At 46.1% G+C, this 24,310-nt stretch overlaps 6 protein-coding genes across 6 annotated transcripts; 4 read left to right on the top strand and 2 right to left on the bottom strand.

Moving 5' to 3' along the window:
• Nucleotides 1–478: 478 nt before the first annotated feature.
• On the top strand, nt 479–836 carry H6S33_008718 (uncharacterized protein; the record flags this gene model as incomplete). The annotated part of the gene is made up of 3 exons (XM_044840171.1): nt 479–599; nt 664–735; nt 802–836. The coding sequence occupies 3 exons, from the start codon at nt 479–481 to the stop codon at nt 834–836; spliced, it is 228 nt and encodes a 75-aa protein (XP_044687574.1).
• A 356-nt stretch (nt 837–1,192) lies between these two features.
• H6S33_008719 (uncharacterized protein) lies at nt 1,193–1,616 on the top strand (the record flags this gene model as incomplete). The annotated part of the gene is made up of 3 exons (XM_044840172.1): nt 1,193–1,316; nt 1,385–1,433; nt 1,529–1,616. The coding sequence occupies 3 exons, from the start codon at nt 1,193–1,195 to the stop codon at nt 1,614–1,616; spliced, it is 261 nt and encodes an 86-aa protein (XP_044687575.1).
• Nucleotides 1,617–10,215: 8,599 nt separating this feature from the next.
• H6S33_008720 (uncharacterized protein) lies at nt 10,216–11,812 on the bottom strand (the record flags this gene model as incomplete). Its single annotated transcript, XM_044840174.1, has 3 exons — nt 10,216–11,334; nt 11,393–11,528; nt 11,604–11,812. The coding sequence occupies 3 exons, from the start codon at nt 11,810–11,812 to the stop codon at nt 10,216–10,218; spliced, it is 1,464 nt and encodes a 487-aa protein (XP_044687576.1).
• A 1,528-nt stretch (nt 11,813–13,340) lies between these two features.
• Nucleotides 13,341–15,823, top strand: H6S33_008721 (uncharacterized protein; the record flags this gene model as incomplete). The annotated part of the gene is made up of 7 exons (XM_044840175.1): nt 13,341–13,457; nt 13,523–14,214; nt 14,272–14,727; nt 14,783–14,869; nt 14,935–15,087; nt 15,150–15,283; nt 15,342–15,823. 7 exons carry the CDS (start codon nt 13,341–13,343, stop codon nt 15,821–15,823), a joined length of 2,121 nt encoding a protein of 706 aa, XP_044687577.1.
• Nucleotides 15,824–18,183: 2,360 nt separating this feature from the next.
• Nucleotides 18,184–20,007, top strand: H6S33_008722 (uncharacterized protein; the record flags this gene model as incomplete). The annotated part of the gene is made up of 5 exons (XM_044840176.1): nt 18,184–18,342; nt 18,397–18,637; nt 18,734–18,845; nt 18,914–19,399; nt 19,548–20,007. The coding sequence occupies 5 exons, from the start codon at nt 18,184–18,186 to the stop codon at nt 20,005–20,007; spliced, it is 1,458 nt and encodes a 485-aa protein (XP_044687578.1).
• Nucleotides 20,008–20,215: 208 nt separating this feature from the next.
• H6S33_008723 (uncharacterized protein) lies at nt 20,216–22,101 on the bottom strand (the record flags this gene model as incomplete). Its single annotated transcript, XM_044840177.1, has 2 exons — nt 20,216–21,312; nt 21,417–22,101. 2 exons carry the CDS (start codon nt 22,099–22,101, stop codon nt 20,216–20,218), a joined length of 1,782 nt encoding a protein of 593 aa, XP_044687579.1.
• Between the last annotated feature and the right edge of the window lie 2,209 nt (nt 22,102–24,310).

Here is a 24,310-nt window from a genome sequence, read left to right on the forward strand (position 1 = left end):
TTAATTACCCCAATCTGGTCACAGTTACACCACATTCTAAAAACCATTACAGATTTCATAACCCCATTTGAAAGATATTTCCAATTGCGATAGAAATATACGGCCTATATTATCAGTTTTATACCAATAACTGCTGGCTTAGTCATGGTAACTGGCAATAGTACCCGATTCATGAGATTTCAAGTTCTAAAAGTTTCTTGCAGGCTTTCTCGTTCGAGACATCTCGAGACCTAGCCTGACCCTGATCAAACGGTTTCAAGATAAAGTTTTCGTGTCTTAAATCCCCTCAGAAAAAGATTTTGAGACCCTTTGCCTCGTCGCGATAAAATTTCTTGTGATAACAGGATCCTGATATTGCCGTCGATGAGTCGGGCGTCCGGCGTTCGTTATACAAGTTATCCTGTTAGTAATATGTCAATAATAGGAATGATCTTTATGGCTAGCACACGATTCACTTGATTCAAGGATAATTCCAGCCATGATGAACCTTATTTTCAAAATCAGGAAATCGAAAGCGTGCCCATCTATTACACCGGAAGATTTGGGGACGCTGGTGTATGGAGAATCCTTAGGACTTCCTTCCATTATGGATATTTGTGGTGTGGTACATCTTTTCCAATGCGACGGTTTTATGTACGGTTTTCATTGATTCATTGATTATAGGGACGTTGAGTTGTGGGGCCGTGATTGCAATACGAGTGGCTAGAGGATCATATCAGCACGGCATTATTATTTGTGGGTTTTAGTATCTTACTTGACTGAAGTACTTATCGTTAATTCAAGCTATGTACTAATTTCTAGTGAGGACTAAACTGGAGCCCAGTGGGCTTATATAGCTCTGGTGGGCCGTGGCTTGGTCAAGCACTATACCCAAGAGTTACATGTAGCTAATATCCCGATATTGAACTATCTAGGCTACTACTTCTTTACTGAGCTTTACTACAACATCTTTCTTCTATGCGTACGCATGATCATGAGAGCTAAGGAGCAAAGATTTGCGCTCCCGACGATATTCAGCCTTAGGAGGCTACGAGCACTAGAGTCCTGAAACAGAATTCAAAACAGAACTCTCTTGAGAGCTGAATCGCTGTATTTGGGCGTGCCTTGATTTAAATGTGTTGTCTGGACTCTGCCGGGCGCGCACTAACAAGAGAAATATTCTAGAAGGACCAGAATATGCAGCCTAGCTTACATGCAGTTGTGCGCGTGCGCATATGGCACAAGGCTGCGATCTCAAACCCCTTGGACCATCAGCGTTATATTTCCCACAATCACGTCACTGGCGAGGATTAGACCAGGACGCCGGGGTCTAATAGGTCTGCTTATAATTAGTCCGCGTTTGTTTTCAAAGTTCTGGCGTCCTAGCTAACGGGAATGATCTAAGCGATTCGTGGACTGGCTAGTTCCCTAACCCTGACATTGGGTAAAAAGTGGTAATAATATCTTTTAATTATTTAGTATTGAAATGGTTCTATTCACTGGTATCATATTCCTCGAAGGATTAATCTAGCTGATCTTAGCCAATCAGTCTTTCTCACAACGCAGTTACCTATCTGTGCCCTTACCGATTTCTAATCTTTAAACCAACCAACATCAATGCAACCTTAATTAATTAATTATTTAATATACTCGAGTGCGTTGGATACCTTTCGGCGCTGTAGGGGGCTTGGTTGGCTCGGTTTTCTCTTAAACAGTTCTTATTTGGTGATTCCAAATTGAACCGCTTGATTAACGGCCCAAACCGGTTTTCTAGAATTCAATAATCATTAAAAAGCTCTTTAAATCTTGGTACCAAATTGGATTTTCAGTTTTCTTGTATGTAATAATATTCTTAAATGGTGAACGTAGCTTGGCTTCACTAATAGGCTGCTCTACCGAGTGATGGGACATGATCAACTATCAAATTAAATAGTAACCAAACTTGAAAATTAAAGGATACTTATATTAATTTACTATATTACAAACTATCCTAAATGCAAAAATTACGGATATAATCTATAGAATAACCCAAGAAAAGACAAAAGAAAATAAATGTAGTGTGCAAGGTATAGAGCTTTGTCGTAGCTCCTAGTGAAATTTCGAGTCACCGCGCGGGTACATATATAAATCAATATATCATGTACCTCTCTTTCCATCTGACCTTTCACAGAGCCTACCCGCAGTACGCTGTGTATTATGGTGGCTGGGTACGTCCCAACCTTGGACTATACTCCGCCTTATTTTCCTACTCCCTTTGAAGTCCTACTCCTTTCCTTCTTTCTTTCACCTTTCTCTATTTTTTCTGAATCTCCGTTTTCTCTCTCTTTGACGCTCTTTTTCTTGGCTTGAATAGGGATAGAAAAGAGCTTCCGCCCCTACCTTCCTTCTTATTTTTCTTTTTTTGCTCTCTGTAAATATAGAGATCCTTATTTCCGCCTCCCCAGTCCACAGCGCAGAACTTGATGCCAGCTTCACACTCTATAGTCTTTTGTTTACCTTGAGGGGGGGGCGGGGGAGCTGGTTTTGGCGGTGGGTAACTTGATTTTGAAGATGGGGCACTTGGTTTTGGGGGCGACGGAGTTGATTTCGAAGGTGGCAAAGATGGCCTCGGGGACGATGGGGGTGGTGACGAGGTAGACCTTTTATCCGTGGTCTTAATCCTACTCACTTCTGGTTTTGGGAGGGGCTCTCTCGAGCTTCTGGAGCTTAAGCTTTCTGTCCCGGAGCTTTCTGTCTCGGAGCTTTCAGGTCTGGGATGTTCTCCATTTTGAGAACTTGTACTTCCTGAGGCTGACATTTTAATGTACTTGATGTGTTTGTAGAAAGCCTGCGCAGTGGTAGTTGTGATAGTGGCGGGCCGGGTAGATGTGTAGATAAGTCAAATACAAACTCCAATGACTAAGAGGCTGAGTTTTATATTTGTTGATGTTTAAATGCTTGTATTACTGGATGGTTCGAGCAGAGTCTGGGTGAACTAGTTGGTTTGAATGTTGAAACTGGTTCATTCTCTTCATGTGTATCGAAGGTTGGAATGTTCCGAAGAGACCAGATAGTCTTGACCGCGTACATTATATCCGTGCATGGCCGCCCATAGTAACGTTTTATCTTGGCGCGTAAGAGGCGATATGTATTTTCGCACACACACTCTCTCACTCAGTATCGCGACTGGGCCTTGAAACCCCTGGCATCATGATTATGATGTAGTTCTGCGCACCCATGCACCGGGACGCAGGAACATCGATAATGTGGGTGAAATAATTCCGCGGCACCTAGATGCATGGCACGGACAGCTATGTAGCTAGCTATGTAGCTTCGCACGATCGCGATCGTAGTGCAGAACTGAAACAACAGACATGTATCAACAGCAAATCGATATGTCGGATCGCCTTCTAAGAACTTCGAACTGAGCGATGGAAGCTTAAGGGAATACTAAAATCCGGAATAGCGAAATGGTAAAACTCCATTCCTAGAGTATCGCAGGATCTAATTCGCGACTCAAACTTCCTACCCAAAATTTAAATTTCAGATGTTTTCGACGTATGTACCTACATCTCCTAGGGCCCATCTTACTAGTCAGCCGCTTTAGCGCTGTCTAGCCGCGTCTCAGCCAGGAATAAGGCAAACTGCATCTACCTGTACATACATGCGCTCATTAAAGTTTGAGGTGGGATCCGGGGGTCTATGATCAGATTAGCATGGACGCCGAAATCTACTACTAGTAAATTATAACACCAGCGTCCTTGACAAATCATTGACAAATAACGTGAAGATAACTAGATACAGAGGAGACCCTTTAAATAGCTCACAATATCATACACTTGAGTTATATTTCAAACCCCATAAATCTGTTTTTCAATAACCTCCAACGTGCTAAGTTTACAAAAATTTGATCCTCGGGATCTATAGCTATTTGAGGCTCGACACAAAACTGAAAGACGAATTGAAAACGTTAATCTCACTAGTAGTGCGAAGCCAACATACCTCACCATACGTATGTACGTATCACCCAAAGAACCCACCCCGTGATTTCATATCAAAATCATTGCTATGATACCGTTATTCATCGCGATTTGCCTACTCAACCCTAGCAGTTTATAAAGACGGGAAATAAACGAATATAGAAATCACAAGTACATGGCTAGTTTGAGCGCCTATGAGATCGCTATGGTTTCTCTAGGTTCGGCCTCACTCATTGTGCCCTTAATCCTTGGATTTCAGTGGAAATTTTTCAAGGGACAAAATAAGGTCAAAGCCGCTACTCGTGGTCATATGCATCTACAAATTATAACGTTGTTTGATTTTCTAGGGTAATAACGGCGACAAAGATGTGGAATTGGGGTTGCCAATGCCGCCTGTCAGTACTATCCGCCATATTATATATAATTACAGCTCTCGTAGAAACTACAGCTCCGCGGTGATTGACGCGAGCATGAGGATTGGGGCTTGGGAGGTTTTAAACCATGCGCATGCGGACCCGCAGCCCGACAGTGACTTTGATTCCGGCACCGATTTCTCTGAACAATCAGGTTATTGGGATATGCCGGGATTTCAGGATCTAGTCGATGTGTGCGGATGTTAATTGGCCAATTGGTTGGATATGGTCGGTCAGTCGGACCTCAAGAAGTATATATCCCAGCCACCTTTGACCATTAGAAATTTTGGTAACTCGAACTATATGCTAACACAGTATCTATATCTACTCTAATCGAGCTAGATAGTCCATCCGTCCGTACCAAATTTTACCCCGACACTTGCGGGATGAATTGTTTGGGCTTGACGATGGAATAAATAGAGCTGAACATTGAAAATGGGCTACAACAGCCTAACCTGGTTTTCTTGTTCCTTTGACGGTATATTTGGAGTACGTACGTATAGCAATATACGCAGGGTAGCTAGCTAGATGATCATGATTGTAACTGCTATTATAATTATACACTTTCAATTGCATGCAGTATTACGAGTATTTGGGCAGGTTGGAATATGTTAAGAACGATGGTTGAATTGCTTGATTGGCTTGTTCGATGATATAATACAAAAAGTAAGAGAGAAAAGGGAAAGACATAAGAGAGGTCGTTGACCACGACCCTAGTAAGTATGACCCGCACTTGACGTCCTCTTCACCCCTGCTCACCCGTCTTATACTATAGCTAAGTAGCCATCCTCCCCGAATCTCAAGCATAGGACACTCGGTTTCGACAGGGTGCATACAAGGCATACATGTACTTTTCTCAACTAGGCCATATATACATACATGTATGTACTATGTACCCGCGTTGCCAAAATCTCTAATAATTGATCATGAAGCAATACATATATACATGTAATTATCTCCTTGTGCTTTGAAAAAACAAGTTATTTTACGATTTGATAATTTTATACAGATTATTGTACATGTACACAGAGGATAGATTTGAATTTGTCAGGACTTGTCGTAGGCCGTTGGGGCCCGGGTGCTTGAAACTTTATGAAAAGGAAACCTGCGTTGGCCAATATTTCTATATACTGTAGCGACCACCTAATTAAGTTCGTACAGCCACGTTTTTTGTCAACAGAAAGTATCCGTACGGTACAACCTGACAAGTCCCCGAGTACTAAAGTTCGTATAGTAGTTTAGCCGGCAAATTCCAAAGTCCGTACACTCTAAGATCGAGAACTAACAACTTAGTTAGCTATTGATATTCTTCTTTTTATCCAAAGAACCCGGACAGGCTCTGTCCGGGTGGCTGAGGGTGAATAGAATAATGTGCAATATTATGGAAAAAATCAAAGATTCAATACAAATGACACCCTGGAAGCTTCGCAGTAGAGTCTGCCCTGATATCCAAAGAATTAACTTCGTACACTCCTCCCTTTTCCTGACATATGTTGGTAACAAACTGCTGAAGCGAACACCTGACGTACGAACTTTAATTAGGTTCCGCTGCATGAGTATGTGCGTAGCTAAGGGTAATGAGTGACCAACCTTAGGTTTACTATAAATAGTATATAAATACGCAAAGCAAAGCTACAGTAGCCACTACATGCCGACATTTATTAATCCCGGAAACTGTCCCAACGCTCGTCGAATTGCACCCTCTACTTCCACCACCTCCTCCTGAAGACTTTTCCCCACCAAATTTCCCTTTCCCTCCCTTCCTCTTGACAAGACTATGCTCGTGGTTTGGGGCCGCGGCTGTTGGGCCAGGATTGTGAGTGTATTTATTGAGATTTTGATTGATGGGATGATATTGATACAGAGCGGTTGTGGTGATCGAAAGGAGCATCACTGATACGAAAACAAGTACACATATATATAATATGTAGCTTGGGCCTTCTTCGGACGGGATCGTCCATTGTACTTTATGGTGGGTATATATATACTTAAACTACTATTCACTCAATAAATTAGAGTATGAACCAGGCTGCGCTGGGAAGTAGAGAAACCATCCTTCAATGATCAAATAGCAGGTGAGAGTGTTAATAAACCTACTATCATGAAGTTGCATGTAACCGGTAGGAACACTAGGCTGTAATGGCCTTTTCCCCCGTACCTCTAGCTCTGTCGTATCGTCAATTATAACATTCAATACATAGGTTTTTATTCTGGCATAGACCTGGAAGACTACATATGTTGGGACGCGCACTGATAATTGTTGCCAAGACTCTAACTCTGCGTCCCTGATCATGAGGGGTGTGTACGTATGTATGTATATTAATTTACTGGGAACGCATGAAGGCCCGGCCGCGGCCGTATTGGGACGCCATAGAAATCGGTAATACTCAAACCACCATTTTCAAAAAGATTCACACACCTGAATAGGTATAATGGTCTTACAAGACGAGAAAACTTTCGTCCAAGGCTGGGGTACGTACATCTAGCTTATAAATTATAAACATGGGACTTAATTTGGCTGTAAAAGGTGTGTGTGTTAATTACCAAAAATCTTTGTACCTCGACTGTACCTGCAGATGCACAGCTGGAACCTACATGACGTATGTTCATAATATGTACCTACGAAGATCGCATCGTATGTTGAACAGAGATCTATTATCTAGCTAGATCGAATAATATCGAACCTAATCTGTAGCTTTACGGATAACCCCGTCATTAAGATCTATTTAGCCAACTTTTCTCTTAGCTCTATAGAAAGATGCTCTGTTTCTGATCATCCTCATTCTTCGGATTCCCTAAAATCTCTCTTCCGCCAAGCATGATTAAACGTTTCCTTAGACTTTAATCTCTAGTGCATATAGCAAAGTGGTAGTCTTACATGTAGCTATTAATTGCCAAAACTATTCAGTTATGTATGTATACACACCCATGCTCAACTTCCAATTAACGTCACTTCTGATTGTCTTCTAATTTACACGTGAACATGAGGCCAGCCAAGGGAAGATATGCCCGTCAATATTGGGAGTAAAAACATTGCAGATAAGTCTGGCTAGACCTTCTATAAAGCTGCAAATGTTGAAATTGTTTAATTAATAACAACTATTAAACACAGGGTTTTAATCCGTAACTTGTCCGAACCCTTCAAAATCACTGGACCTTCATCAGGCCCTCTGCAGGCCCGGCCATAGAAACATCCAAAGGAGAAAAAGAAATACCCCGGCGACTGATAATCGGACGCAGACAGCCGAGGCCGCGGTATAGAATCAAGGCGGCAAAACAACACATCCTACCATGGCCAGCGTAAGAATAATGAAAAGCAGAAAATAAAGAAAGATACAAATTGCGCAATCTTCCGGTGCCGGCCCCACGCCGGGCCATGTTAAACAGCGCCATACCCGGGCTAAAATAATACAGACCTGAGCTCATGCTCAACGTCGGGACGGCACTATTTTGACGACTAATGGGTAGGTGATGACACCTGAACTTGTCTGTCTGACTGATACCAAAATGGATGAAGATATTTGATATATATATGTATTTCTTTCCCGGTGATCTTCACACCATTATTGTTGATTGTTGTGCTATTGTCGATGGGTACATCTACTGGTGGGACATCAGATTTACCACCATTCTCCAGATCTTTTGATCGCGTCGACGTCTGCCAGAACTGATATCAGCTCAATTATAATGAATGAATTGTTGTTTACCGGATTACATACGTCAAGATTCTCTTTCCTCTATATATACCAGTCCTTCCATAAGCCGAGAATAGCTATCAGAACACTGATTGACCCAAAGACTATATATGCGGCATTGCTCAACCCGTTGACTTGGCCATATGCATCGCGAGGGTGTAAAGTTTCGGGCATTGTGATTCTAAGGGGAGAAGGATATAATGGCTTGACAGTTACTAGTTCAAAGATGTTTCTCGGGTGTGCTCTAGCTCTGGTTCTGATTTTATAAGGCTTGTAGAATGTATAGACTGGAGAATGCGATACGTAGCGAGTTATCTGTCCTTATATAGCACCGTTTTCATATAAATACGTATTCCAAGGACGATGTTGAGCTCACGTCAAGAATTTTAAAAAAGAACCATGCTGGGTTCATGAAACCCATTAATATATTAGTACATGTAGATATATGACAATTCGTCTGCAAATAGTACAGTCACACAGCTAGTGCGCACATGCATGATGGCGCGCTCTTCTACACTTTAGGACCCTGTATAGGCGCGCTATATACATGTAGCTAGGCATATTGATCTACGAAGTTAGCAATATGTATACTGTCTTACCTAGCTTGACGTACGGGCGTGATCGAAGTTCAGTCCTGAGCATGTGAGGCGTGCACACATATTTGAAATTTGGGATATATCGATTAATGAATCATTGGAGGGATAATCTCAGGAAAAAAAAAGTACCGAAATATGCCGAGAGCGCCGTTGGGCGACGTATGGTGCCCCCGATCTTAAAGGTAACAAAATTTCAATCCCTTATAACTTCACCACCACAATAGATATCAAAATTCTGTCAAGAGAAAGGCTAGAAATAGTAGTGAAGAAGAAGAGATTATCTTGACACATTTTTGATATCTACCATGGTTATGAAGTTATAAGGGATTGAAATTGGCTGTTTTTGTATGGAAAAAGCGCCAAGAGTGAACGGAGTGGAACAGTATTATACCCATTTATACCCCTCAAAAAGCAAACCTGCCTGAGCCGTGGCAGTGAGGCACCAAGCTGGCTAGAAATGGACCCTCTTATTGGCCTTTGGAGTCAGATTGCAGCCATGATTGTTCCACTTCCATATGCGGCGTGTCACCTTTAAGACTGGGCGCACCATACGAGTGATATCCTGTGATTTCACATTAACGATATCGATATATCGTCAATACCTAGCTACCTGAATAGTCGGTCGTCCATATTAGGTTTAAGAAGATTCACGGGAATCCGGACTAGATTTTATTTCTTAACTGGATTTATAGAGAGTTTAGTAGTAGAAAACGTACACCAAGTTTATTTATTAGGCGGCAACTATCAGGGGACTAGAGATGCTATGCCTCCGTGCGTACTAGTGGTGCAATCAAGAACTTTCGCGGTAAAAGCTCACAGCCCAATCTTTTGGGAGTAAATTTCATAACTGAAATATATTCCGGATCATAGTGAAGCATGGCGGTAAATCCCGCGGGGAAACTGAGTCTTGAGATCTCGAGAGCTAGCTAATTCTCGACGTCTCGTCTATGTGCTCAGCGCACTATATTATCCTAGTAAGTTGGAGAGGTGTGAATAGTTACTTGGCAACGGGTTGGACCGCTGTTGTGAAGATATTATTACTGGCGCTTTCATTCGACAGGGCGAGTCAAATTCGGGGCTGTGTTTGTCAAGGCAGCCGCAGAAAGTCGGCTTTAGTCGGCATTAATGATAAAACCGTTCTCTATAAATACGGCATTGTCCACGGGCGATCCAGCGTCTTGTGAGCCTCATGATCTGAGTCCATATCCGCCTGCGGTCTCTTTACGTACATGTACTTGCCAAGCCGTTATAGGGAGGGTAATATCCTCTCTTGACATGTCCCAGATCGTAGACACTCGACAACTACATGTATACGTGTAGCTTTACATCTCTTCATATTAATAAACAAAGAGTTTCCCGTCGACATGATTACTTCAAGTACCTTTCGTCTTGTTCAGTTGAAAATTGGTTTGATGGTTCCAAGACTGCAGGTTTATGTATAAATGGATGAAATTGATGCTATCTATTCTAAAAACATTTTGTTCTAGCTTTTGATCCGATTATATTACGAGTAAATCGACAAAAAGCACACAAAAGACTGTTCGCTGTAAACACTCTACTCACCACTAGATGCTTACTTCCCTGTCATGTGCAACCCCACAAGCTCCTCCAATCCCACCAGCCATCTCTCTGCAAATACCTCTTCCGAGAACCGTTGCGCACTCTCCCTCGCTCTACTCCTCATCGCCAGTACCTCTCCCGCCGGGAGCTCAAGCGCCTTCCTGTATCCCTCCGCAAACTGCTCCGGCGTTTCCGCGTGCCATCCCGTGCTTCCCTCTCCAACCACGATATCCAACTTTGGCCCGCCACTGTCATGCACAACGCTGATAAGCCCCGCAGCCTGGTACTCGACGACCCCAATACCAAAGTGCTCATTCCACATGGCGTTAACACCAACCCATGCGCGCGCGAGCCAATCGAGAATCTCAGGCCAGGATGCGTCACACACAAAAACGACACGCTCCTTGACGCCCTTCTCGTGAGCAAGGAGGCGAAGATCGTAGACACGGGTTTTGTCTTCACTGTGACGGACAGATCCGATCAGGACTAGCTTTGTTTCTTTGTCGTCTGGGCAGAGAGCGCAGTAGCGTGCAAAGGAGTGAATGATCAGATCATGCTTCTTCTCTGGGCGGAACTGCGCGATACAAAGGATAACCTTTTCACGGGACATCCCAGGACCATTTTTAGAGAGCGGGATTGCGTCTGCGACCGCGGATACGGCACAGGGAGGGAATACAACGGTTATAGAGGATGCGCGGGATGGCCAGAGGTACCGGAGATGTGTGGCAGTCCATGTGGAGTTGCACAGGATTGTGTCAATGCTGGTGCCACATTGGGAGTAAAGGGCGGCGAAGAGCTTCCAGTAGGCGCGTTTAGCGCTGATTCGGAGTGAGGTGGTGCTGCCTGAGGGGAGGGAGCCGAGCATATCGGTAGAGATTGTGGGGTAGTGGACGTATGCGCCAGTCGGGATGCCGAACAGTAGTTTTGCAAAGGGGAGCGTGAAGCCATATCCCATTGTGTCAATGAAGATGTCAGGTACCAGTAGCGTGAATGCGTCCCACGCAAGCACGAGGGACCCCAGGGACTGCCCGAGCAGAGTGAAGTGGGGCCATGTGGAGGCGGCGATCCAATGACGAGTTGTAAGGTAGAGGAAGAGAACGCGGGTTGGCTCGAGGCGTATGTCAAAACGGTTCTATCGAGGGGTTAAGATTAAGGAGCTGTAATGAGTCAAGAGAAGGGGGAGTTCGAACCTCGACTCGGGAGAGAATAGTAGCTTTATCAGCATCGTGATCGCCAGTGTAAACTACGCACATGGCATTCGGATACTTCTTCTGAGTAGCTCTAATGGCCGCCCATAGAACTCGTTCACCTCCTCCTCCAGCATTGCTACCATCATCACCCACCTCGATCAGCTAACGCTCCAGCCCACCATCACCCCCTTCACATGTCAAGACTACATACCAAAAGGGATGAAAAAATCCAACTATAATGCCTTCATCCGTAGACCCCTCAGATAAGGTCGACAATACTATCCCCCTCTTGACCGCCGTGCGCGATCGCAGGGTCTTGCCTAGGGCACGAAACACGAGTTTGCCCAGGACGAGGTAGAACAACGCGGCTATGGAGGCCAGCCCTACCGTCGCGGTGAAAAGTAGTGAAAAGAGTGACATCGTGGCGGCTAGGAGGCGCTATTTCTTCTTGCTCCACTCGCCTCTCGTTCGTTTGTATGGTTCTTCACGGTCGTGTGATTGTTTATGGCTTTGTCGAGCTTACTGTGAGGATGATGACGATGATGCCACGGATCGTCGGGCGCAACGGCACCCGACCTCAGCTCGATGACATCCCATGCAACGGAATTGACCATCCGGCAGAGCAAGGGGCTTTTCTTCGTATTAAAAATCATTCGGAGGAGGAGAAGGTCATTGGCCATTTCTTGGTGCTGTGGAATTGTTCTTTTCCGAACCCTAACCCTTGGTTTTAGAGCTATTGATGTAGCTAGTTTCCTTCATTGCCTCTCACTCGGCAGTCACGCATCACTGTTTACCGCCGTTGTTTCTGTTTTCCGGTAGTAGAAGACTATGGTTTAACGTTGCAGTTATTTGGAAACAAGATTTTCTCGAATTAATGAGGCCTAAACTTCTGATGTTGCAGCAGTTATCATTGGCTCTGCGTCCGTGCCAAGAAAAATACAGGCCCGTATGCTGCGCAGGTTACACTTGTTACACGGGAGATTCGATTCTGTCGTCATAATGGCCACTGTCCAGCGGCTTGCAACGCGTGACTGGGGCTCAATTCATTGACAGAACGGGTTTGCAAAGAAAGAAATAAAGGGGTCCAGGCACACGTCTTCCCCAGTGGATCTCCGTCTCGCTACTCTTTGTTTGTCTTTGGCCGGCCAGAGAAGCATGCAAGTATCCTCAGGTGACGACATGAGAGCGTCATGTTGATGGGAACCCGTTTTCACTGTTTTCAACCTCGGGAAGCTGAATTCCTTACCCGGAATCTGAAGGACCAACACTATTTGAACAAGATGGATCTCAACTTGGCCAGCTTGCTTCGTCCTGCGCATTTGTTGATGGACGATACTACTGACCCTTCGCTTCATACTTTGTCTTCATAGATATACCAAGCTATGTGTGTATTTCCATTTCATTAATATCAAATTAATCCTGCGCGCATTACAATCCTTGTTATTTGCTTGTTCACTTCCTTTTCTTTAAGTTCCCGTTGAAATTGTTCGTGCGGCACCGAGGAAGACTTTGACTGGATCGCCTTCATTCGGGATCTTATGATCAGTCTGGCCATGATCTTGCCCGAATGCCTGACATGTGAGACATCCGTCGGGATAGGGCAGTATTTGGGTGTCGTACGTCTTTATGGAATTCATCATCAGCTTCCTTCTTTTTAGAAGCTTAACCCTTGTTTGCCGTATTATTCTTTCATTCAGCCCGGCTCGAAGAAGTAAAAGCTAACGATAGAACTCGAAAGATAGAATAGAAACCCCCTACATTGTGACCCCATCAACCAGGTGTGCCGAAATCAAGTTTAAAGAATTGGGGGGATAAAATTGGTATATAATGTGCCTTTCATCGTCAATCGTCTACTTCAATTTCAGTACTTCCAATTGCATACTAAACAATATTTCATCGCAGATTGAATACAAAGAACGAAACCTACTACGACTATAACCATTCAACCATGGCGCCACATGCAATCGATTGTCCGCATGGCTTCCACTCCCTTTGCGGAAGTGAACGAAAACGCTCAATCAGCATCGTAGACGAGGCAGTGAATTGGGCCGGTATTGCATTAACAGTAAGTAAAATAGCTACTTGCCTGCCCGGTATACTCGGAGACTTTTTCTAATATCAACAAATTAGATACTATACGTCGGCGCGGCAGCAAAAATGATCGACGAAAACACTATTGAAGTCGGAATCTCTATCCACGATGGCGTATATTCCGTTGACTTCTGCGTACACACTCTCCATATCTCCCCTGGCGAGAACGTCGCCGATGCCCTTAAAGGAGATGCCATTGGGACCATTAACAAATACTCAAAAGAACACCATGCAAAATTTGTTGGATGTGGTATCACGGAATCTCTCGCGAGCCTCTGCCCGGATATGCCTTCGTTTCTATGGAGCGAGCTTGACATTGTCGTAATGAGGTTCAAAGTAAAAACGGAGTTCCCAAAGTTCGAATTCTCGGACGGTATAAAGGGCGAGTCGACGGAAACAATCCCTATCGACGTCGACGAGCAGGCGGATTCCGCAGTAAGGAAATGTATCAGGAATTTCGGCCCTGGAAACAATCCCTCTTTGTCTATTGGATTCAGAAATAGGGTTGAGCCAGATATTGGCGGGAGGATCGAGCTTGTAACATGCTTGGAAAGCTACCAGAAGACAGTCCATGAAGGGACCTGGAACAGCGTTTTAAAGTACGCCAATGAACTTAAGAAATGCAAGACTAAGGTCGCTTTCTTTTCGGCGACGCCACAGGGCGGAGGGGTAGCGCTCATGAGGCATGCTCTAATCAGATTTTATCGGCTTTTGGGTGTTAATGTACAATGGTTTGTGCAAAAATCCTCATGATTCTGCTTGAACTTTTTCTGATATTGGTCATCTAGGTATATTCCCAAGCCAAATCCAAAGGTGTTTAGGATCACGAAAACAAATCACAACATCCTTCAAGGTGTCGCTGATCCCTTCGAAAGACTGGATGAGGAGAGACAACGCATGATGGAGGAGTGGATCTCATATAATGCCAACCGTTACTGGCTTGGTGAGGGTGGTCCATTGGCAAGGGGTGGTGCAGACGTTGTCGTCATTGACGACCCACAAATGCCTGGTCTCATCCCACTTATCAAAGCACATAGACCGGACGTTAAAGTCATCTACCGAAGCCATATCGAGCTCAGAAGCGATCTTATCGGAGTTGAAGGAAGTCCTCAGGCGGAGGTGTGGAAATTCCTATGGGATAGAATTAAACTTGCGGATGTATTTATCAGTCATCCCGTGGATAGGTTTGTGCCAGCTCAGGTTCCGATGTCCATGGTCGGTTTGATGCCAGCTTGTACCGATTGGTATGTTTCGTTTCTCCTATCCTGTTTGATTGAATGTGTTAACGAGTGATATTAGGCTGGACGGCTTGAACAAGGACCTTAGAGACTGGGATTTAAGATATTACCATCACAACCTGAGGAACGCATGCGCAGATATTGGAATGTAGGTGATCCATTAGAAATGACCGTGGTCACTTTACAGGCTCTAATAATAATCCTGTTTTCTAGGAACATGCTACAGTATCCAGTCCGTGAATACGTCACCCAGGTTGCCCGTTTCGATCCCAGTAAGGGAATTCCAGACGTCATCGAATCATATAGAAAACTCCGCGAAATGCTGGAAGAAAAGGCCCCTGGGATGGTCACTCCTCAACTACTGATGTATGAAATCCCCGCGTTCCCTGGCTTCGTGAAGGAATGAAATGCTGAAACTTTTATCCTAGCTGCGGGCATGGAGCCATTGATGACCCAGATGCATCCATCATTTACGACCTGACAATGAAGCAACTCGATGAGCCTTGCTATGACGAAATTAGGCAAGATGTCGTGGTCATGAGAATTGGGCCAAGTGATCAAAGTATAACCCCTCAGACCTTTATATACGAGTCTCAATGGCACTAACACATCACACATAGTCCTCAATGCCATCCTTTCCTGCGCCAAACTCGTCGTACAGCTTTCTACCCGCGAGGGCTTCGAAGTCAAGGTCTCCGAAGCGATCCACAAAAGTAAGCCCATAATTGCAACTCGGGCTGGTGGAATCCCACTTCAGGTCCAGCATGGCAAAAACGGGTATCTCGTCGAAGTTGGCGACTCCACCGCTGTTGCAAAACATCTATATAATCTCTACACCGATAGAGGATTATATAAACGGCTGAGCGAGTTTGCAAAAGTATCTGTGAGCGATGAGGTAAGCACAGTTGGTAATGCTGCTTGCTGGCTATATCTAGCAGTGAAACTAGCGAAGGGAGATAAAATGAAACCGAACGCAAAGTGGGTCACAGATATGTATCGTGAGGATGCGGAGCAGCCGTATGGTAAGGGCGAACCTAGGCTTCCGAGATTAGACATTCATCTCAGAGGAGATGGTTTGAAGAACGTTGTGACGGTGGATTGATTTCATGTCTCTCCTTATTTTCTTACCTTTTTAGATGTCTGCTTGTTTCATTTTTACGAATTTCTTATTTGGCTTCTTTTCTTATCAAGATGCGACTTTCGCCCTCTGTTAGAGAATCTAACGACACATCCCGTACAAGTAGGATGATTACAGGCTGTTTAGTGCCTGTATCATATTATCTATATCAAACATGTATTAGTGTAGAAAGCCTTTTATTTTGTATCATCGATTTTCTGTGGAACGATGTACTTAGTCATGGGATTGAACTTACAATATATGTCAACTACATGTACTTATCAAGAGTAATATCTTCCCTACCAAGTCTCTTCGCGATTTTCGAGATTCTCTTCCGCTACGCGTATACGTTCATTCAAATGAAGGGCTTCGTTCAGCTATTCCCAAGAAAATCAGGCTCATATTGTGAACTTCGAAGGTTGCTGCATAATCTATGCCTTAAGAGCCGTTTACGACATCACGGTCCTGGAATCTCGTGCTGGGCTAAATGCCTTAGGATGTGGAGAATAGAAACAAATCCTACAAATCATTGGTACGAAGTAAAAACCAATATAGCTAAATACTTCGGAAAATGGTTTTTTAACCAAAAAAGTGAATTAATTATATAAAAACACAAATGAACTACATACAAAAAAACAAGCACAAAAAAGTAACCCTAACCCACCAAGGAATGCTGCATCCGTAGCTTCGCGGTTCCCGTTTAAAAAAAGATTTAAACGGGGAAACCGGTAATAAGGCCATGTTCCCAGTTCAAAAGAGAACTAGGTGCACAGAGGGCCACGAAGATAGATGGTTGCAGCTCAGTTCTTACTTTAGCTAGCAAACAGGAGGGAAAACCTCTCCTGCCTGCTTGCTAGAGCAAGAACGCAAGCATGCGCGCAAGTATGTTTTGTAAAAGAGAGAAAGAGTGGAGTGGAGATTTATCGGTATTTATAGCAGGAAGAAAAATCTGCTAAGGATAAAAATTGGCCGCTCATCTAGATAACATATATTTACCAAGATTTGATAGACTCGGCGTAGATAAGACGGAGCGGTGAAGTTGACACAGGGGCATGCAAGCAGGAGATTCACGATAAGGACATTGGAGAAATGAGGCACTCGCGATTCAAACTGGATATATATGTCTACGACATTACGTTGCTTGAACACAAGCGCCTGCCCGGAATGGTGGCGGCAGCATTCTCGATAGGAGGGAGCTAATTAGTGGCCACAAGTCAGTCACACGTCCTGAAAGATGCCATTGTGCCCTCATGTTCACCCCAATTTATACGTAGATCTGCCTGCATTCTTTTTCTTTTCCGTCACTTATCGGGTTATCCTTTCATTTGAATATCATCATAGCATTTCTCTCGATGGCTGCCCCTGTGATACCCTCAGTAACAGATTTAGGAGTTATCAGTTCCAGTAATCTGCCCACCGGTCACAAGTACGTGTAATGACTCGAGCCCACAGGAACTTATTTAGTATTAATATATTTTTCTACTGTTTCTTAGGGAAGAACTCCCTACGTCGCTCCTCCCCTAACAACTGTATCTCACCCACAAGCAGCTTACTATCTTAATCACGCCCAAATAACCGTTCCTCCCGATTTTGTCAACCTCCTATCTACCTTCGATCTCATGCCAGTATCGATAGGAGCGAGATAGAACAGCACCAACTCTCTCCAACCGTAGCACACCCTGTCTGCCGATAGCGGATATATTCGGTACCTCTACTATTCTATCGTTAATTAGTTCGGTGTTACGTATTGGAACACTAATTGCAGCTCGCTGAACCTCAACTAGTACCAGTTTGTTCAACCAGCTCTTATCCGCACCATTTCTCACTCGATTGCTAAATGTTACTAATTCTTGGCGCCAAGATAACCGAGCTGTCTCTATTACCTTAAAAATGGATATTATCTACGCAGGTCCCTCAATTATTTGATTCGATAGCCCAATTCGGCTCTGCAGTGAACTGCAGTACTGACATGGGTAGGTTCCATTGCGCCTGCATCTACCAACCAATAGAGTACATTCTTCTACGATATCTGCAGTAGGGCATATCATAGCAGAGCAGTGCTGTAGAGTAGCTCAGTGCACCGGAGTTACTCTTTATTCGCCGGAGCTTATCCGGCCTCGGCACGATCATTACTCCTACCGAGTTTCCCCACAGTCCCCGCAGAGTGGCATAGAATTAACGCTCTTTGGACAAGGTTCGGTATAAATTGGTGTCCGGGTCAAGGATATGATTCGCTACTATATAAGTAGCACAGCATCCATATCAGTACTAAATAAATTGGACATACCGGGAAATAGCTATTAAAGATGTCACTACGCGCACTCATATGCTCGTTAGCAATATGCATGTCGAGCACGACTGCCCTCTCTTCGTCTTCCCGCTGGCATGACCTCGCCCTACACCCAAGCCCCAACAACCGTTTTCTCGTGGACAATACCGGCGCGCCCTTCTTTTGGCTCGCCGACACCGCCTGGGAGCTTTTCCATGCTCTTAACTCTAGTGAAGTATATACGTAACCATTTTCATAAAGATTCTTCACATGTTAACCTATGAAACAGGTCGACACCTATCTTTCCGACCGCGCATCAAAGGGCTACACCGTTATCCAGGCTGTCGCAATCGCGGAAAATGACGGATTAGTGGTCCCGAACCGCAATGGAGATCTGCCACTGGTAGATGCGGACCCGACGAGGCCCGTGGAGGCGTATTTTGACTATATAGATGAGGTGGTGGATAAGGCGTGGGCGCTAGGGATGAGAGTTGCGTTGGTGCCAACCTGGGGGAGGTATGTCAGCGAAGGTGAGTACAATATCTATAGAGGTCTAATCAGGGTTTGTTCATGGGCAATAGAGTATGTGTACTGATCGGATATATAACTTTGGCGGGAGATTGAAGGATATCATGGACCGCCGGTGATATTCGATGAGGATAATGCGAAGGTGTTTGGTGAATATATCGGGAAGCGTTATGCAGGACTACCAAAGATATTAGGAGGAGACTCGAATCGGTATATACCTAATCCTCTAACCCCGCGCGCACACACTGCGAATCATGTATCCTAACATCACAAACCAGATACTGGGGCCCCTGGCTCGAGCTGTCCTCCCACGCAAAACCGACCCTCGACCAAGACATATCCATGGTGGCGATGACCGACACAGGCGCCGTCTGGTCCGCGCTTGCCAACGGAATCCGCACACACGAAGGCCCCGCCGCCTTCCTAACCTACCACAGCACCGTCACATGGCTTGCCGGCACGCCCTCCGCCCTCGCATCCTCCTTCTTCGGCCATGAGCCCTGGCTCACCATGGACGCCGTGCAGTCCGGCCACAACATCGGCCACGACACCTACGTCGTGACCACACCTCCCGCAGGTAGCTGGGTGGCCATGAAAAACTACGAGCCGGTGGAAATCATGTATTCCCGTGTCCCCGCGCGACCAGTCATTGATCTGGAGAACCACTACGAGGACTGGCCGGGGATCAACGGGCAGCGGTGGAACGCCAGCCTGGTTAGGAACGGTGCTTGGCATGCGGTGTTTGCGGGGGCAGCGGGACATGTGTAAGTGATTCTGCCTTCTTCTGCAGCGTTCCATGCATTTGGAAATATATGGTTCGGCATTGACGGAACCTAATGTACGATATGTTACACTTAATTGCAATATGCGAGTAATGCTGATTATCAGTGACTGTGATATATCGATCACCAGTTATGGATGCCATCCCATGTGGCAGTTCTACGACCCAGCACGCAATGCAAGCTATCGGGGTGCAAAGCCGACGAGGGACTGGCAGACAGCATTAAGCTTCGATGGTGCCGGACAGATGGGTCATGTACGAAGGTTCATTGAGGACCGCAGCACGTATTTCACCCGGGTTCCAGATCAGTCAATCGTTACTTCGTACGACTGGGACAGCGTCGATCGTGTCAGCGGTACAAGAGACTCTGGTGGGAAGTGGCTGGCCGTGTACAGTCCCAGAGGTGTTCCGTTCATGGCGGACACGACAAAGCTGGTGGCCTCTGGGAGGTTGGCGGCGAGTTGGTATGATCCAAGGAATGGCACATATACTGCTATTTCAGGTCCTGTAGAACGGCGCATGAATGTCACGTTTCGACCACCAAGTACTGGGACTACTGATAACGACTGGGTGTTGCTTGTTGAGGCATGATATTTTGCTATGCTGGGAGATACTCTAATATTACAGATAAAAAATAAAATAAAATAAAAAACTAAACCTGTAGCGAGATCAATCAATAACCAAAAGAAGAAAAGAAAACCTGCTTCCAAATCTCTAAACCATGAAAAAAAGACGCCATCCAAAACCAAAACCAAAATCAGCTCTCCCAAGATGCAACTACCAGCTCATGTAATTGTAGCTACGTCGGCAACGTCTTCCACCTCCACACCAAGCTCCTCCTCCCCTTCTTCTCCCCCAAACACCGTGGCCTGTGAGTCTTAAACTTGACAATAACCCAATCCGGCACACACCGAAACCAGCTCGTATATTTCTTAAACCTCCTCGTAGCCTTCAGGCCCGCCATCGCATCCCCATAGTCCTCCGTCCACATGTGGCTCTGCGTGCACCACTCAGCCACCACATACAGAAACCCTGCGCCCATCGCCAGCGACGACAATATCGTCCCCGTGGTCCAATACACAGCGATGATGTGCGCCTTATAGTACGCCGACGTGCCGAAATTGATATACCCGCCGCCGCTCCCGCTGCCCCACGAGCTGGACCAGCACGCGCACGTCTGGTACAGCCCGAACGTCTGCGCGCTGAGAATGTAGATAAGCCACACGGTATTCGCCATCTCCATCAGCGTAAACGCCCAGCCGATCCTGTCGCGGGTGCGCGACGGCCGCGGGAAGACCCACCACACGGCCGACTCGGCGAGGAAGTGCGCCAGCGTGATGATGAAGAAGATGAGGTAGCCGCCGCTGCGGCAGCCGAGGCCGACGGTGGGCGTGAAGTACGAGATGATGAAGGAGCCGAAGACGGAGCAGCCGACGAGCGCGGTGGCGCCCATGATCTGCCAGAGCTCGCGGAAGTCGAACCAGATGTTGTTGTGGCGCGTTGCGGGGGGCGCGCAGATGAGGATGGTGCGGGCGTTGTGGTGGGCGGTCCAGTTGCGGCCGTGGGCGGCGGCGAAGGCGTCTTCGGTGCCGGTGAGGATGGCGTGCGCGATGCCGTAGTGCCAGCGCGAGCGCGCCTGGCCACAGAAGGAGGTGAAGTAGTCGTGGTTGTCGGAGGACGAGGGGAGCTGGATGCCTTTGTAGCGTGGGTTGGTGGTGTCGGCCTGCAGGCCTTGGTGGATGTGGGCGAGGAAGCGGTTGAGTTTGCGGCGGACGTCGTCGGCGGAGCCCGGGCTGCGGTCGGTGATGCTGCTGAGGGTCAGAACCGGTAGCCAGCCGAGTAGTAGCCCGATGGCTAGGTTATGGGCGGTGGCATTGACTCCGAGGCTGCCGAAGGCTGGTTGACATACCATAGTCAGTAGAGCTCGTGTGTGGGATATGTGTAAATAGACAGTATATATGAAAATAGTAATGATAGATATAACCAGAAACCCCACATACCTGCATGTATCGAAATAGCCAACGACAACAAAAACCACAACGTTGATATAAAAATCGGCACCACCCCCCTCTTCCTCCCGCTCCTCAACGACCACGCCAACTTCTCCCTCCTATGCACCATCCCCTTTCTCGGATTCGCCAACGCCAAATCATTATCAAACAGCGCCACGCGCAGAAACCGCTCCGTCGAACTCGGGCCCGCACGATCCAGCTCAGCGCTCAGCGCATACTGGTTCATCACGCTGAGGATATAGAACGAGTCACGTAACTGACTAAACTCCGATCCCGGCCCCGGGAAGGCATTGTAGTCGACCGCCATATCGACCGTGATCGCGCACTTGCCCGTGATCTTGATGTTCCAGAAAATATACGACAACGAGGCTATGGGCGCCCCGATCCATCGGCACGTCGCCAGGAATGTCTTTGCGACCTGGTTACTCTCGAAGGGTGCCTGCAGCAAGAGGCCAATGATCGGGAGGACCCATGTCGTGATGGTGTTAGCCGCCGTCGCCCATGGGTAAATCTCCGCGCCTGTTCCGCAGAGGGTGCGGCATCCGTGCTCGCTGATGAGGTATGACCTGCCGGGGCCGAGGGGGAGGTTGGGGGTGAGGCCGGTGTAGCTGTAGAGTTCTAGGTTTGTGGCGTTGGTTTCGAAGGCGATTTTGCAGGCGGTGAAGTTCACCATCTTGGGCGGGTAAGTGTCATTAGATACAGAGTATCGTTGAAGCTAGAACTGTTGGTGGGGTTTGTTGCAGGTATATATGGAAGATATATGTATATGATGAGCCAAGCCAGACTGGCGAATTGCAGCGAGCGAAACCCTGTTTATATATGTAAAGGCGCCAGTTGATGATTTATCTTCAAAACACAGTTACTTTTCCTCTTTCCATCAAGCTGGACACGTAGCTACAGCAGCCAAAGGACGCATCGACAAATGACTCGAAAGGATCTTTCTGTCTGTCTGTGAAGAACGGGGTACCCCGACAATGCATTATTCTGACACAGCCCCACGAGTTATCAGCAGCAGCAGTATCATAAAATATCATGCAGCGCGACATGAAAGCAGCTATTGATTGGTCCAGATGATATTCCTGTTTAGATTTCGATAACGTCTGTCAGAGACAAATAATTTGCCAAACAGTGTAACATGAGATAGCAGTGCTAGGGTGTCGAAGGGTTGCATATCATACATACCGCCAAAACTCGATAAATTGGCTATCTCCGGCCAGGGATTATCTCTTTAACGATTGGTTGAACGCTATTGATCAGCCTCAGAAGTGACCATTAGTAGTAATTTTGATCTTGCATGCATAGCCAATTTCTCGAGTTTTGGCGGTACATGTACCATGCGTAACCCGTCAAGACACAAAAGCATCTGTTTCCATTGCATCGACTCCAATATACCCCGCATTCCAATGGGGCGGACGGCTACTGCACTAAACATGACGAACCTAATCATCTTGAGCAGAGTAATACGTCGGTCAGTATATATCCAGCACCATTCTAGAATCTGTAGATAGCAGATCTTACCCCTGAACGTGATGTGGGTAAGCAATAATTATATGTATAATGCAAGGGCCCGAAACCCGCAGCCTTGCACCATTCCTACTCTACCTAGGGTTATTTTTTAAATTTTGTCAGCCTTGCTAGAATATACTATATTGCATGCATGCATGCATACGTAGAGAAGAGAGAGCACCTCGGCATCTGTTTCGATTCTCCCGGCACTTTATTTAAAGACAGAATCAATTATCCGAATTCGTGCTTCAGTAGAGTAGCACTGTAGCGCGCGGGGCGCAGCTACATGTAGTTTGGTTTACTTGAGAGAATGCGATACCAATTGATAAGAGGTCCAAGGGGTGTTCCTGGCTTTATCAATACCCCATGCATGCCAGAATCAAATCACATGTAGTTAGATCGCATTTGCACCATTCCCAATTGGAGGTAACATGACCCGTCACTCGCCCTTCTAGAACCGCCAATACCCAGACTTGAGTATCCTGTGTAGGGTATTTAGAGCGCGCTTGGCATTTTCTCCCAATTGATTACAACATCCTTGGGCAGCAGAGGAACAGATGGTGCTAAAAACTCGGTGTCTGACGTTGTCTCTTGCCAACTCTCGGGTATTTTCATCAGACCGCTGTTTATGGTCGCAACCCCGAAAGATGACTTCGTATTATAGAGTATATGTAAAGTATATCCGCCAAAGAAAGAACGGTCAGAGTGTGGTGCCGCCAGCCTATCACCGCACAACAGCATCAGCATCGGCTATACTTACCACCAATTGGTAGAGCAGGGTTCAAAAATAGACTGGCTACATACAACGATCTGGAGTACCTGATGTAGAATACCTACTGTAATATCGAGGGCCTTCAGAATTAGTACATTGTGAGTGCACGTGCACGTGTGTGATATGGGACCTAGCTATGCAATGTATGTATGTAGTTCTTTCTTTTTCTTCTTTCTCCCTCACCTCTCATCGATTCGATTCGGCTCAGCTCATCAGTCGCTCACCCTTGTAGGGGGGTTAATTGCTAACGGCGGGAGTGTGTGCTGTAGGTAGAGTATAGTACAAGCACTTGCACTTGAGCCGCACATCAATATCAACGTATTGGCCGGTAATACCTATGTGCTAGCTAGAAGCACATCCGGTGCGGGAGCATGACCAGGGTCGTGGGGGGGATATATGGCGGGTACCAAGGTCAAGGCAGACAGAGGCATGTGTTGGGGTGTGTGTAGTGGTTAGATGTATCCAATGACGGTGGATGCACTAAGCTAGCTACATGTAGCTTGCTACTCTACCTAGACCTCTGTTAGCGGGTATGAGGGGATTCAATGGAAGACAGATGTCTGTCTGTACACACCCTTGCAATTAATTGTACCAAATCCAGGGC

Source organism: Morchella sextelata, assembly GCF_020137385.1.
Source record: "Morchella sextelata strain SCLS chromosome Unknown scls_28, whole genome shotgun sequence".
Taxonomy (NCBI): domain Eukaryota; kingdom Fungi; phylum Ascomycota; class Pezizomycetes; order Pezizales; family Morchellaceae; genus Morchella; species Morchella sextelata.